The 14,085-nt window shown below is 41.0% G+C and overlaps 1 protein-coding gene across 4 annotated transcripts in view; it reads right to left on the bottom strand.

Moving 5' to 3' along the window:
* The window catches only part of LOC146020645 (sodium channel protein type 2 subunit alpha-like), a 233,277-nt gene that overhangs the window by 76,987 nt on the left and 142,205 nt on the right, over positions 1-14,085 (bottom strand). For 2 of the 4 annotated variants that reach the window (XM_083153906.1, XM_083153905.1), the window contains exons 9-15: positions 13,575-13,638; positions 11,364-11,505; positions 9,193-9,399; positions 8,275-8,565; positions 6,664-7,044; positions 2,488-2,623; positions 1,645-1,883 (exon numbers count right to left, since the gene is read on the bottom strand). In XM_083153906.1, coding sequence (XP_083010032.1) covers positions 1,645-1,883; positions 2,488-2,623; positions 6,664-7,044; positions 8,275-8,565; positions 9,193-9,399; positions 11,364-11,505; positions 13,575-13,638 — 1,460 coding nt within the window. The remainder of the gene's footprint in view (positions 1-1,644; positions 1,884-2,487; positions 2,624-6,663; positions 7,045-8,274; positions 8,566-9,192; positions 9,400-11,363; positions 11,506-13,574; positions 13,639-14,085) is intronic. The other 2 variants (XM_083153909.1, XM_083153908.1) reach the window with 1 other exon arrangement.

The raw sequence follows: 14,085 nt of genomic DNA, 5'->3' as shown, positions 1-14,085 counted from the left end.
CTGTAACCAGTTAGGAAGGGCACTCTCACTGAGATGTGTTTGCCTCTATACATTATCAGAGAGTAGAAATCTGTAGGAATGACCTAGCAGCTACTGTGTTTCCCCTAAAATCATTTTTTTAGATAAGGAAAAATAACTTTGACCTTTTCACACAGCTCTATTGAAATAATATAAAAAGAGAGACCATGGGTCAGGTTCATTCTTTTGATTGTGATGTACTCAAAATAAAATGCTGTGAAAATATCAGAAACATTTCGGCTGCATTCCCATATTTACCAAGCTCTGTATTGAGATACTTTCTGGGAATTCCATCGGCTTCTTTTTCCATTCCTAACTAAGATGGATCCCACTGAATCCCTCTCAGTGTCTCGCAACCTGCACTTCATAAAGCACATGCTGAGATGGACTCCCAGGTTATAAACCCAGAAGTCCTAACGTATCTTCGCAACGAACAGCTCTTTTCGGGAGATTCTAGGTGCATACCTGCATTATTAATGTACTGTACCGCAACAAGTATCTGGATGCATCACATCCACAATACGACGCAGAGGCGTAACTCTGGGAGGCAATGGAGTCATCTGCCACTGGGCCCCTGCTCCCAAGGAGGCACCTCTCCTCAAGCCGCCGAGAGGTATGCCGGGCCATGGTAAAATTGCGGGAGAGGGTGGCCACCTCCCATGATTAGGCCACGCCCCCAAAATAATTAGTGGGGTGGAAAAAACACTCTAAAGTCGAAGGGGAGTGTTTGTTATTGTCGTCGTCGTCACCCTCTGCAGCAGCACACACCTACATCATGTGCTGTGCTGACAGCAGGCTCAGCATGAGCTCCCACGCTGTCATTGAGACGCTCATGCTGAGCCTGCTTTCAGCACAGCACATGCTGTTGGTGTGTGCCACTGCTGCTGCCCAGGAGGGACAGAGGGGGAAGGGGGTCAGACCAGGGCCACCGACAGGTCCCTCCAGCCAGCCCGGCCCGGGTAATTAGTACCTGCTTCCCTCCCCCCCACTCGGCTGCCCTGCCTCTCCTCCCCTGCAAGTTTGAATTAGTTAAGTGGAAGCCATTACTATCGCTTCTGGGACTGACTCTCCTTCCTAGCAGGACGATAGATGTCAAACTCTCTTTATTTTAAACATAATTTTCCATAACATACGTACGGTACATACATGCATACATATATTTATATAAGGCAGTGTGTGTATGTGGGGGGGGGGCACCAATATTTATCTTGCCTCCGGGCAACTGGAACAAACTTACACCACTGATACGATGCGTAGTACATCCTGCCACTTATGCTAAAAAGGCCAGCCACCTTTGTGCAATAACACATGTGGGGACCAGCGGGGACCGGTGGTGAGTGACAGGGAGGAGGCAAAGAGCTCCGTCGGAACAGAGTGCACGAGCCCCTCGTGCGCGCGTGCCCCCTTCTGGCAGATGGCGGGGGCTGGCATTCTATCACCAGCCCCCGGCTAAATGAGGTGCGCTACAGCTGTACCTGTTAGGGCAAGACAAGAAAAGTCTGCTTCATAGGATATAGGCAGCATTGTTATCCGCATGTGGGTTTATGTGCTGTGTTAAGAGAGTGAAACATATTCTTGAAAAATAATGCAAACAATTTACCACAAGTCAATGGGTGTTCTGCTTACCAGGTTACCAGCACTGAGAACATAGTTAAATTCATCAGTCATTGGATAATGCTCCATAGCCATAAACAGCGTGTTTAAAACAATGCAGATTGTAATAGCAAGGTCCACAAAAGGATCCATCACAACTAGTTTTACAACATGTTTTATGTTCAGCCACCTTTCGCTACAATCCCAGATTAAATAGGTGTTTGCAAACTTGTACCAACAAGGAGGACACTTCTGCCTGGACTCCTCAAGTTCTGAGAAGGAAACAGAAACACAGCATTATGCATTACTTAATCTCACAACACAGGGCCCAAACATACAGCTAATTCTGAATGTGGTTGAAATTGCATTTTTTGGCCAAACACAGAGGAGACGCCATTTTGAGGATTTGACCAATATTCTTGGGAATGCATCCTCCCATGAAAACTACGTAGATCAGCGCAGGAAATTGTTACATCCACTGATTACATCAGTGATGTCACTGGATGCTTCCTCATTTGATAGGCTGTATTTTTATAAAGGTTAAGGGGGTTATTCAATGTAGGGTCACGACTGTCGGGCTGGCCCAACAGCCGTGACCCTGTCCCGTTCTCTGCCGGCTTGACTGGGATTTTGCAGGCGGGATTCAATGTCCCACCTGCCGAGCGTCGAGCAGGGGGCGTGGCCTGCTTGTGAAGTCGGGCACGTTCTGCCGAGGTCCCTGTTCAATGCTGTCAGGGAAGACAGCATTGACTAGGGCCCCACCACTATTTTCCCCATCGGTAATGGCGGTGGAAGATTGAACATCCCCCTAAAACTGCTCACAAACTGGTTGTCTCCCCTGTGTGTAAGTAACAAAGGCACATTAACGTAACTTACCTTCCATTGTGTTCGTCAATATACTGGCAACACTTAGAGCTCTCTGCCTCATCACTGTGGGATCTTCTAACAGATCCATAGATACCTGATAACAGCTTGACTTTCTCTTCCTCATCTCAGTCTCTGTGGTAGTTCCCTGAAATGAAGACATCACTCAATAATCCAAACAAAAGCAACAATGTACATTATATATTTCACTTTGGGCAAAATAGGGTAATTTCATTTGTCATTATGATGTTAATGAAGATATATCTGTTTTTACTCAAATTAGGTAAAATTTTATAGAATAGCTCTGCATATAATCCAAACATGATGTATGAAGCGTTATGAGCCGTGCATATGACAACATGGAAACATTGTAATGTGAGGAACACATACTGTATACATATATATATATATATATATATATATATATATATATATATATATATATATATATATATACTAGGAGTACACGATCAGAGCTATCTTGAAATTAATGTGTTAGGGTTGTTTTACAGGTACCCCAAATTCCCCATCTAGACCATTAGCACTGTGGCAGCAACTAGGGGTGTTGCACAGGTTGCAGGGTTCAGGAGTTGAAACCATCCTTGTGGTTTGCAGAGTGCCAGGAATGACATTCAGCAGCCAGTAGCAATACTACAGAACCTGGCTGGAGTGTCCAAGCTACGCTCTGAGCATGCACCTGCAGCCTGCCCTCCCATAATGGGTGGAAGGCTCACGAAAATCGGGTCCGCCTCCCGGCCCCCCGGGAAGGTGGGCAAGTCTCCTGCTTGCTGGCCAGAGCCAGCAAGCAGGTGAAAGTGAAATTGATTGTTATCAAATCCCACTGTCCTCCATTGTGGAGATACCCCCTTAATTAGTATATCTGCCCCTGTGTTTGAAAAATGATAGTTATGAGCAGATTGTTTGGTACTTTATCTCAAGTCATTTAAATGATGCGGTGATTGAATTCAAACATCTCACTGCTTGGATTGTGGGAACAACTCCAAATAGCTAAGCAGTCAATTAAATATGTGTTCTTCGTAAATCACAAATGTTCTAAATGTATCAATTTCTAAATGTTAAATAAGTTATTTGCTGAACTTTGGATTTGTTAGCACTGATCTTAGCAGCTGGGAGATGTTTGCCGGCAGATTAATGCAGACACATTGGACTTACCAAAACCATGAATGCTGAAACATTAATTAAATTGAAAGTGGGGTATACAGTATGCTAGTGGTAGTAACTAGGGATCATAGGCGTGCACAGCACATTTCATTAGGGGGTGCACATTTCATTAGGGGGTGTCTTACACGCCCATTGGGTGTGTCTAACACCACCAATCAGACGTGTCTACCATCAGCTATTCGCACTCGCTACAATATAAAACATCTCAGCCGCACCTCAATCTTCTGCCTAGTTCAGTTTTAAACTTCTAACAGTACATGCAAATAAAGTCATAAACATACTGTATATGGATGACATAGGTATGTAGTGATATGACAATGGTCTTTTACAATTAACAATGCAAAACACACATACTTGATTGATGGCACATGTTTTAATGGAATACCAGTTATAAAAAGCAAAAGTATATAAGGGTGGGCACAGCATTAGGGGGTGCACCCCTAACACTCTATGTGCGCACGCCTATGCTAGGGATATGGTCATTGGGTCACCAGCAAGATGTTAGACATGCATTGTCTGTCATTAGGTCGACATGCATTTAGGTCGACATGTGTCTAGGTTGACATGCAGGAAGGTTGACATGAGTCTAGGTCAAAATGGGTTAGGTCGACATGGTCATTAGGTTGACATGGGTTAGGTTGACAGTCAAAAGGTCGACATGGGGTGTTTCACTGTTTTTTGAGCCGACATGTGCTGATAGGCGGTATTTCATGTCCTACCATCCACTAGGGTGTGGTGGGAGAATAAAATATTGCGCCAAGCATAGCGAGGCACCGAGCCCGAAGCATGGCGAGCACAGAGAGCCATGCGAGGGGATGCAGTGCACTTTAACCTGTGTGCACTTTAACCGGTGCACTTTAACCTGTGTCCATGTCGACTTTCAGGTAAAAAAAAAATGTTAAAAACCCAATGTCGACCTTTTGGCTGTCGACCTAACCCATGTCGACCTAATGACCTGTCGACCTTATGACCGTTGACCTAACCCATGTCGAACTAGACTCATGTCGCGCATTCTGCATGTTGACCTAGACGCATGTCGACCTAATGACTGTCTAACAACTTGCTGGTGACCAACTGATCCACACCCAGTAACTATATGCAGAGTATTTATATGCTTACAAATATAAGGTTTCCAGGATTTAAGGTATTAGGATAAATATACCATAATCCTGTTAATATGTGATGAAATGGATTAGATCCTTATAACCTTTTCTACTTGAAAACTTCAGACCAAGGGGGGTATTCAATGTGCTCCGAAAAAAACTATTTTACGTTTAACAATATGTTTTTGTTTATTTCGCATCAAGAATCCTTTTTCGCTATTTTTTTTTTCGAGGTATTCAAAGGTTTTTTTTCCGGAGACAGCAAGAAGTGAAAAAAGTGAAAAAAGTGAAATGTATCGAAAAATGGCCGTGACTTTTTCGCTAAGCGAAACCTGTCTCTGGCACTTGGGAATCAACTGCAATGGCATCAAGGCAGACATCAAACTGCAAAGGGCTGTTTGCGGAGGCAGCAGGAGACGTAAGGACCTGCAAGGGGAAACATTAATGGGAACATAGAGAGCTGGTCAGTAGTGGCCCTGTTATAGACAGACATGGCACCGAGTTACACCTGGCACACAGCGCATGCGCCCTTGGTTTGTTTTGGGTTTAAACTAGGGAATGGGTCTTCAACCTGTGGCCCTCCATCAGGAGTGTCACAGATTAAAGACCAGTGGTGCAGGGGCACATGAATCAGCTACTTACCATTTCCCCACAGCAGCTGAGAACTGGGGCCTGTCTCTGGCACTTGGGAATCAACTGCAATGGCATCAATGCTGGGAAGTGAATTGTAATAAAACAACTAATATTTCACACAAATAACAAAAAAACAAAATAAGGGCAAACAATCCTACATATATTTTATTCTGGAGATCAAACGAGCCATTACTTAACAAAATACAGAGTTGAATCTATGAATTCGTCACCCGTGACATGGTGAAAGGAAAATTGAGAAGAAGAGCATACACGCGGAAACATTCATATCGGTATCATATCATTGAATATGTCTGAGTGAAAAGTCGAAAAAAAGCTATAAAAAAAAGTGAAAAAGTGGAAATATCGCTACCGAACCAAACGAAAATGCATCGTGAAAAAAAACATTTCACATACTCGAAAAATGACTAGATTGAATAGCTGAGGACTCTCCGATGTGAAAAAGTGAAAAAAAACACGTGAAAAAAACCATTTCGATAACGATTGAATACCCCCCTGAGGGTGAGATTCAGTTCTCATTGATTTGCTGACGCATTCTTCAACCGCGCACATCATATAGTAGTAGACAAACATTGCATCTCTAGCGATTTCATAGGCCATGAGGTACCTTCACCCATCCCTTCCAAGAGGCCCTTTGTGGCCATCGCAAAGAACGGATTCTCAGCAAAGAAGACCATTTGTAGGCATTCCATGATGGGAATAAAAAGGATATCGTTGTTCCAAAACTGCACCTTTTATTAGCTATCTAGAATCATGTCATTCAGATGTCTTTCAGGAGCAAATGGGTTCTCCAGCCAAAATAATATCACTCCTTCTCTTCCACTACTTTATGCCTCACTCTCACTGGGTACATTGACTAAGATTGGAGTTCTATTGAACATGGGATATTGCCCATAACAACCAATCAGATTCTATCTATTATCTTTTAGAAGGTGCTACATAAATAAGAGGTAGAATCTGATTGGTTGCTATGGGCAAATTCCCATCTTCAATAGAACCCCATAATGTCTGTTGAAAATGGATTTGCCAGATGGGTAAATATGAGAGGATATAATGATAATTATGGGGTAAAGAGGACATGCACTGGTGAAGGGAGAATGAGAAATATTGTTACCACTGGGAACCCACTGAAAGGGATCTGAACAGGAAACAAATGCCTCTGTCAAAATATTACCACTGGATCCAGTTTTGGAGACAGAAAATTTGTAGCATGAAGGCACCACCATGGCTAGTCTACATAAAACTTCCTTACATTGTCATCAGAAGTTGGTTTATCTATTATCACCTCTGGCAGAAGTAGTCCAACAGGCGATGTCGGGACGGATGGACCACCAAGCAGAGAGACAACACCGTTGCAATCCACTGTGCTGTGCATCTTGCCATTTGCTGGTAGCACCTGCATGGTCTTGGACGACTTACTGGCTTGGCTTATATTACTGTTCCGCCTTTCTCCATGTCTGTGAGGAACAAACAAAGAACCTCTCCTGCTCTCATTGTCCTCAAAAGTGCTGTGTTCATCATCTGCAAAGTCATTTTCTGATCCCATATCTTTTGCACGGTTTCTAAAGCTGAAGAGGCTTGCTCTACTATTGCGTCTTGGGGAAAAGAGCGATCCACGAATGCTCAGCAAAGACTATAATAAATTAAAAATAAGAGCAAATTAAATCATCTTATCTTTGAGTTAAATACAATAATATCAACTTAAAGAGTCTGAATACTTGTACTATAAAGTATAAACAATGCAAGAAAAACATATTTAATGCGGAAACACTTATCTCTAATGGGCAAAGGGAAATGTGATTTTCACTTCAAACCAGTACCAGATTAACCATGCCGCTCCAGGTCCAGGCCTCAGCATAAACATAGGCCCACCATCATGGCAGCACAATGATGACCAAAATTAGTATCAATATTGTATTTCCAGTAGTGGCTCAAAATGTAAATAGGGGAGCTACACCAACTGCCAGTGAGCCTGGATGTTGATAAATAGCTAGGTTTGAAATGGCAGTTGGTGTTTCCCCTATTTCAGTTTTGAATTGTGCTGCAACCCTTCTCTGTAGCTGCCACTGTCTATTTCTTATGTCTTACAAAATTTTTCTATTTTTCTGTATATCAATAATCTGGTAAACAAGTGTAATAGAACAATGAATTAGAAGAAGATATGATTAATTTTTAATTTTAATAATATTTTATAGTAAGCGCGATGAAACTGTAGATTATATAGAAGTGATGTAATTTTGCAGACAATAATTTGGAATATACATTTGGAGCCCCTCTCATTCATCTCCAGGGCTCACCAGAATGTCCCCGCTGGTGAGCGCTGGTGGAGAGGGGCTCCAGCTGACTGGGATGCACATTCATCTCACACACATGCACATCCCAGTCACTCGGCAGTGGGGATCAGAAACCCTGTCCGTCTCCACTTCAGTGAGACGGGCAGAGTTAGTGGGGGGTGTGGGGAGGTGTTGGGTACCGACGGGGTCCAGTGGGGAGGCGGCGGGGACCGTCAGGGAGCACCTTTGGAATGGGCGCGTGAGCATCTTGTACTCACACAACCCCTTCCGGCTGAATGATGGGGGCTCCATCTGTAACTTTTTCATTAAATTGTTATAATAATTTGGGCCTTAGTACATTTGTATCTAATGCATTTGCCTCAGCCAAAGCTGATAGTGACCATAGACCCCTGACCAGAAGCTGGCTTTGACCACATGAATAATGCCATATCCATCTCTATGTATAAGATTTCACGTAGAAGAAAGTTCTCATTTTGCCTCACTTATTACCCAAACATGAGGCTGGGTGTTGGAGCATCAGACTATAAATATAGAACAGGAACTGGAGGCTAAATATATAAAAACAATACCTGGTGTGGTGAAGAAAATTTGTTTTCATAAGTCAGGCGATTTCCTTCAATGGAGAAACGAAAGCCTTTTCTTTTGATACTTGTTTCGGATTCAGACTTTGGAAACTTCTCATTATCTCCTTTCTCGTCATCTTCTAACTCCTTCTGTCTTCTTTTCTTTTTCCGGTTCCGTCTGTCTTTGGCGCTTTTTGAACTAAGTTTGGAGGCCTCTGATGAGCTTTCAGAAAGTGGCCCAAACCCACCGTCTTCGCTGTATTCTCTTGACAAATTGAGTGCTGCAACAGCTGAGGCCTGATGGAAATACATAGCATTAAATATAGCCTATAAATTATTATTGTTTCACAGAGTGTCCGTCCATGACTCCCTGAAATATGTATTACAGGTTGAGTATCCCTTATCCGAAATGCATGGGACCACGAGCATTCTGATAAGGGAATTTTCTGGTTTTTGGTAATAATTTTTTTTAGGCATACTTACCTGTCTCCTGGTGGGTCCCCGATGGTCCCTCGGCGTCCATGGAGTCCTCTGGCGTCCATGGCAGGCCTTCAGCACCGTCTCCGGCGTCTCCAGCGGTCCCAGGAGTGCTTTGCGCGAGTTCCCAGGCACACCAGCGACGTCACCGGCGCGCACGCGCACTCAAGCAAAGCACTCCTGGGACTGCTGGAGATGATGCTGAAGGCCTGCCATGGACGCCATTTATTTATTTTTTCTTGCTAGTGACAGTTCCCATTTATTATACAAAAAAATGGTCCTGGAGGCCACCAAAGTTAATATGATTGGGGATCTGCATATTACTAATTACTGAAAAGAAATCCCAATGAGTTATATACATTTTTTTTTTAAAGTTGGACTCTTGAATGTATGTCTTTATTCAAACTTACTTACTAATGTTACTATCTATCATTTGTAGTACTCTACCTGAGCTTCTTCTTGCTGTTTTTTAAGTTGCTCTAGCATTTGTTGAAAATCTGCCTCTTTCTGCTCTGCTTCTTCTAAGGTTGCCTGATTCTGTTCTTCATATGCCATGGCGACCACAGCCAGGATCAAATTCACCAAATAAAAAGAGCCCAAGAAGATCACCAGAACGAAGAAGATCATGTAGGTTTTGCCAGCAGCACGGAGGGTCTGTAGAACAAGTGTATAATTAAGTAAGTCAGAGAGTACTTGGTCTTTCTGCAGTAATTCTAATGTAAAAAAAACAGTCGGTCTGGAGATCCACCATTTTTCTGAACCACTAGTACCAGCATGTCACATTTGCTTCATAGATTAAAAGCCACCAGATAGCTAAGTTAGTACTAATTATTATTGTAATAGTTTTTTTTTCCATAGTTTCTCCATATCCATATGTATTTATATGAAATCATGCCATATTAGCAAATCAAGTACATTGGAAACATTTTTTATCATCTCTTATTTACATGGCTCCACAATAGATCTGCAGCATCCAATTACAGAGTACGTAAACATGCTAAACAGTGGCAGTTTTTTCCTACGGGCAGGTAAAATGTGCCAATGTATGAAGCCAGATGCAGTCTGTGAGACTTCACCTGACAGTCACGGTGGCACTGATCACCGTGGCAGATATCCTAGGGATTTGATGCCATTGATAAGTATGCAGTAGAAGATGAGTTGAAAGGGTCCTGCTGGTGAGAGCCTACATTTTAAAGGGGAGGGGCAGACAGAAGTTCCTAAGATCCTGAGGTATATGCACAGTAGTAAGCCTTGGAGAGTCATAAAGTGGCAACCAACCAATCAGCCCCTGACACATTTCAAGCACAAACTGCCACATGGCAGTTATGAGCTGTTTATTTGTTACTTTATCACTCTCCAAGGCTTAGTACATCTTCCCCAGGGAGATATTTATTAGGCTAGACACAAATGTATAAAATCTCTTTGGTACTGCATCATCTTTAATGTTACTGTCGCCCAATGATAGTGTAGACAGCTGTTCTGTGGTCTCAGTCAGGGCCAGATGTACTAAGCTTTAAACATGATCAAATGGAGAATTATGAAGTACCAGCCACTCAGCTCCTAACTGCCATGCCACAGGCTGTGTTTGAAAAATGATAAGATATGATTGGTTGATGGTTTATCACACTTCTTTCTTGTTACTATTTGATTAGTTTAGTCTACAAAATGGCTGCCTCCACTGGGAGCAGGTAACACAAACCTGCTGCATTGTCACACTGCTGGTAGCCATGTTACGAACTGTAACAAAATATAAGCAAATGCAGTTTTTTAATTCAATATTAGCTAGTGGTTTCACAGAGACAGACGTTATTTTATGACACTTTCTTCAGAGATATAAGTGAGGTGTATCTCAACTTGAAGAGAAAAAGTACTAACCAACCAGCTTCTGTCATTTATTGATTGGTTCATATTTAAAAACTATGGTGAAATTTAAAAGTGAGAGATTTGGTAAGAAATCTCCAGTTTTTTTAAAGCGGCAATCATTTACACTGCAAAACCAGTTTGATTTTGCAGTGCAAATGATTGCCGCTTTAAAAAACCTGGAGATTTCTTACCAAATCTCTCACTTTCTGAATCTCTCATCCTATTAAATTCACCCTATATCTCTCTCCAATGCTTGATATAGCTTCTACTATCAGTTCCAAATACATTGATGCTTTGTGTTACTATACTAGTATTGTTTCATCTCCCAACATGGTGGTTTCTACTTTATAGAACACAGCTGTACAGAGATCTAAATTTTAAACAAAATGTTCCTACTTCTAACTTATTTGGTTTGGATACTATTTTAGATAAGTCTGAAGGTGCCCACACATGTTGCTAGTTTACCTTGCGATGCGATTATATTGCAAGATACAAAAATTATGTGCAGCACGCTGCTTTAGCATATCGCATCCATTTTAAACTACAGTAAATGTGATGTGACCTAGTCCAAAACGCACGGTGCACATCACACTGTGTATGGGCAGCATTAAACTGCTACTTGTCCAACATAACCAAACTTTTAAAGTGCTATTTAAAGTGCTATTTATGATATGTAAACATATACTTGTCTTTGTATATATCATATTGTACAAATGGTACTGATACACAGCAAATCAAAACACTTTTATACCCACCAGTTGGTATAAATTTTCCCAGTAGTCTTGGGTCATCAGCCGGAATAAGGATAAGAAAGCCCAGCTGAATGTATCAAAACTTGTGTAACCATAATTGGGGTTTCTTCCAGTTTTTATGCACATATATCCTTCTGGGCATTGGCTAAGTATAAGGAGAAATAATAAACACATAATAAGATAATGTATATCGAATCAGTAAGAAATCCTGGCGGTCAGAATCCCGATGGTCGAAATACCGACGCCGGAATCCCGACCGCTGCAATGCTGACAAGGGGGGGGGGGGCCTGGATCGCCCCCCCCCCCCCCCTTGCGGGCTCGCTGCGCTCGGCACACTCTTTTATTCTCCCTCTATGGGTATCGTGGACACCCATAGAGGGACAAAGTGCCCGCATTGCAGCGGTCGTGATTCCGGCATCGGTATTTCGACCGTCGGGATTCTGACCGCCGGGATTTTGACAGCATCCCTGTATCAACATTATCCAAATAAATCAGACGTAATGATTCTTAATATAACTGAAGTACATGGAATATCAACGAGATTCAATAATAAACTAATATTCAATAAAAAGTAATGTTTCCCAAAAGGCAACCTAGGTGTCTGACTAGGGCTTGTCAGGTATCAAGGGGCATGTAGACGGACCCCATGAAGAATTCTGGCCCATTCAAAATGTTTCCGGAGGATTACTGTGCGACGTTAGGACATCACATGTAACCACCTGCACTCCAAGAGTCCCGATGTCTGCAATGTGCGTTGGAATAGAAGGACTGCTGCCGAACCCTGGCACAGTAGCAGCTACAACTGCCAGCACCCAGCAATGAGGAGTGGAGGGACAGTCAGACCAGACAGGGAGCCAGTCAGTCACTGAGTGAGTGAGGAATGTCACTGTTATATTAGCTGGGCATCTATTGTAGATAGTCTTTATAGGACATTCAGCTGTGTATTTATTCTTAATCAATGGAATTTAAATTACGGTATAAAGGGTTTGGGCTAAATTTAGTATATTTAACAATTAAACAATTAAAGTACATAATCAACCTGTATCTCAGTTACTATTCTCGCTAGCAATATTTTTTTCCACAATATTTTTTTTCTGGCAATTTACTTACAGTATAGTCTTTTTTTTTTCCTCCTAAAAATGTATGTATTTTTGGTCAGGAGTGTTATTTGTTATTTTATGTTTATCTTTTTTTTTTTTTTGGGGGGGGGGGGAGGGCTGTCCAATTTAATTGCCCCAAAAAATATTTCACAAAAACACACAGGTTCAGTGAAACTAATGCATAATGCCAGGGTCTTCAGTTTTACTTGTCTCTACTTGAAAACAGGATCTTCTGTAATGATTGAAAAAACTTTCAACAGAGAGACAGGAGGCTTGTTGACTGTTCTCCTGTTTGGTGCTAATCAGGACTTTTGTTCTGATTCCACGACAGTTGTGCAATGAGTCCTGCTAACTGCTGCTATGCAGTCCTGCTTTACATAGTCTTGGCATTGAAATAATCTTTTTTTGTATCTCTTTCTTTTTCAAACATAGTCTGAAATAATCTTTTAAAAGAAGAATGGGGTTGGTAGATCCAAGCAATGGACATGCCCACTGGCCCACTTGAAAGTAACAGCAGTTTGATGTGACTATTCCACCTACCCATATATAAGATGAATAAATGCTGTTGTATATGTTTATAATCTAATTGTCAACAAAAAGGTTATTTCAGTAAAAAATAGTAATGTAAAAAAAAAATGGCTAAAACATACTAGCACAAATCACATAAATATTAATGCAGGTATCTTTTTAGATGCCCAGTGGTCATTATTGCCCATTTTATTCTGTTCGAAAAATGACCCATTTTTGTACAAAAATACATTTCATAAATAGCTATTGCTAGTCTATGCAGCTAGTAATATTAGCCAACATTTTAAAATGACACTCAAATATTTCTGCATAACAATTATTTATAACACTAACAATTTTTTATGTATTTTTTTGTAATATGGCTGTGATGCAAGATTGAAACTATTTGAATATTATATATATATAACTAATTGTTGGTTATATATAATTTTTCTTTTTTCGCATACAATTATTTGTGAAAGATTTCTATACTATTTAAAGGACAACCATAATCTGGATGATAGTAATATTATAGTAATCTTCACTAGTAATAATAATAATAAATATTGGGCACTATGAAAACAACAGTTGGAAAAAAAATCCTTACCCTGAATCTGAAGAGTTACCGCAGAGCAAAAAGTCCCTGTGGCCTTCCAACCGGTATAAGTGAGCTGAAGGGAAAGATAAATGCATATTAGGATAAGCAGATTAATTATTACACTGTACAGTATAGAAGTCATCTGAATACAATATATTTAGTTCTAATTTATTTTTTAACAATTTATGAGTTCTGAAGTAAGATCATAAATGATTATTAGAAAAATATATGCATTAAAATTAAAAAGAATGCAGACATCTACTGAGGAATGACTATGGATGCTGCCTTTGATATTTCTGACCTGCATACAAACTGGATCCTACATTATTCTGCTTTCATGTTACAGGCAGGACTTGTCATATCTTTAAAATTGACATTAAGGAGGACACTGGTCAGTTTTAAATATTCCTTTTAAACTGAATTAAAAAAATATATATTATTTTATTTTTAAAAGTACACTATAACAGATACACGAAGATATGGGATCTTACTTTCTCTATGTGTACTTCAGACAGTAATG

Source organism: Crinia signifera, chromosome 7, assembly GCF_055691185.1.
Source record: "Crinia signifera chromosome 7, ASM5569118v1, whole genome shotgun sequence".
NCBI classification, from domain to species: domain Eukaryota; kingdom Metazoa; phylum Chordata; class Amphibia; order Anura; family Myobatrachidae; genus Crinia; species Crinia signifera.
Note: the sequence above shows the minus strand (reverse complement) of the source record. Positions and strands in the feature narration are given on the sequence as shown.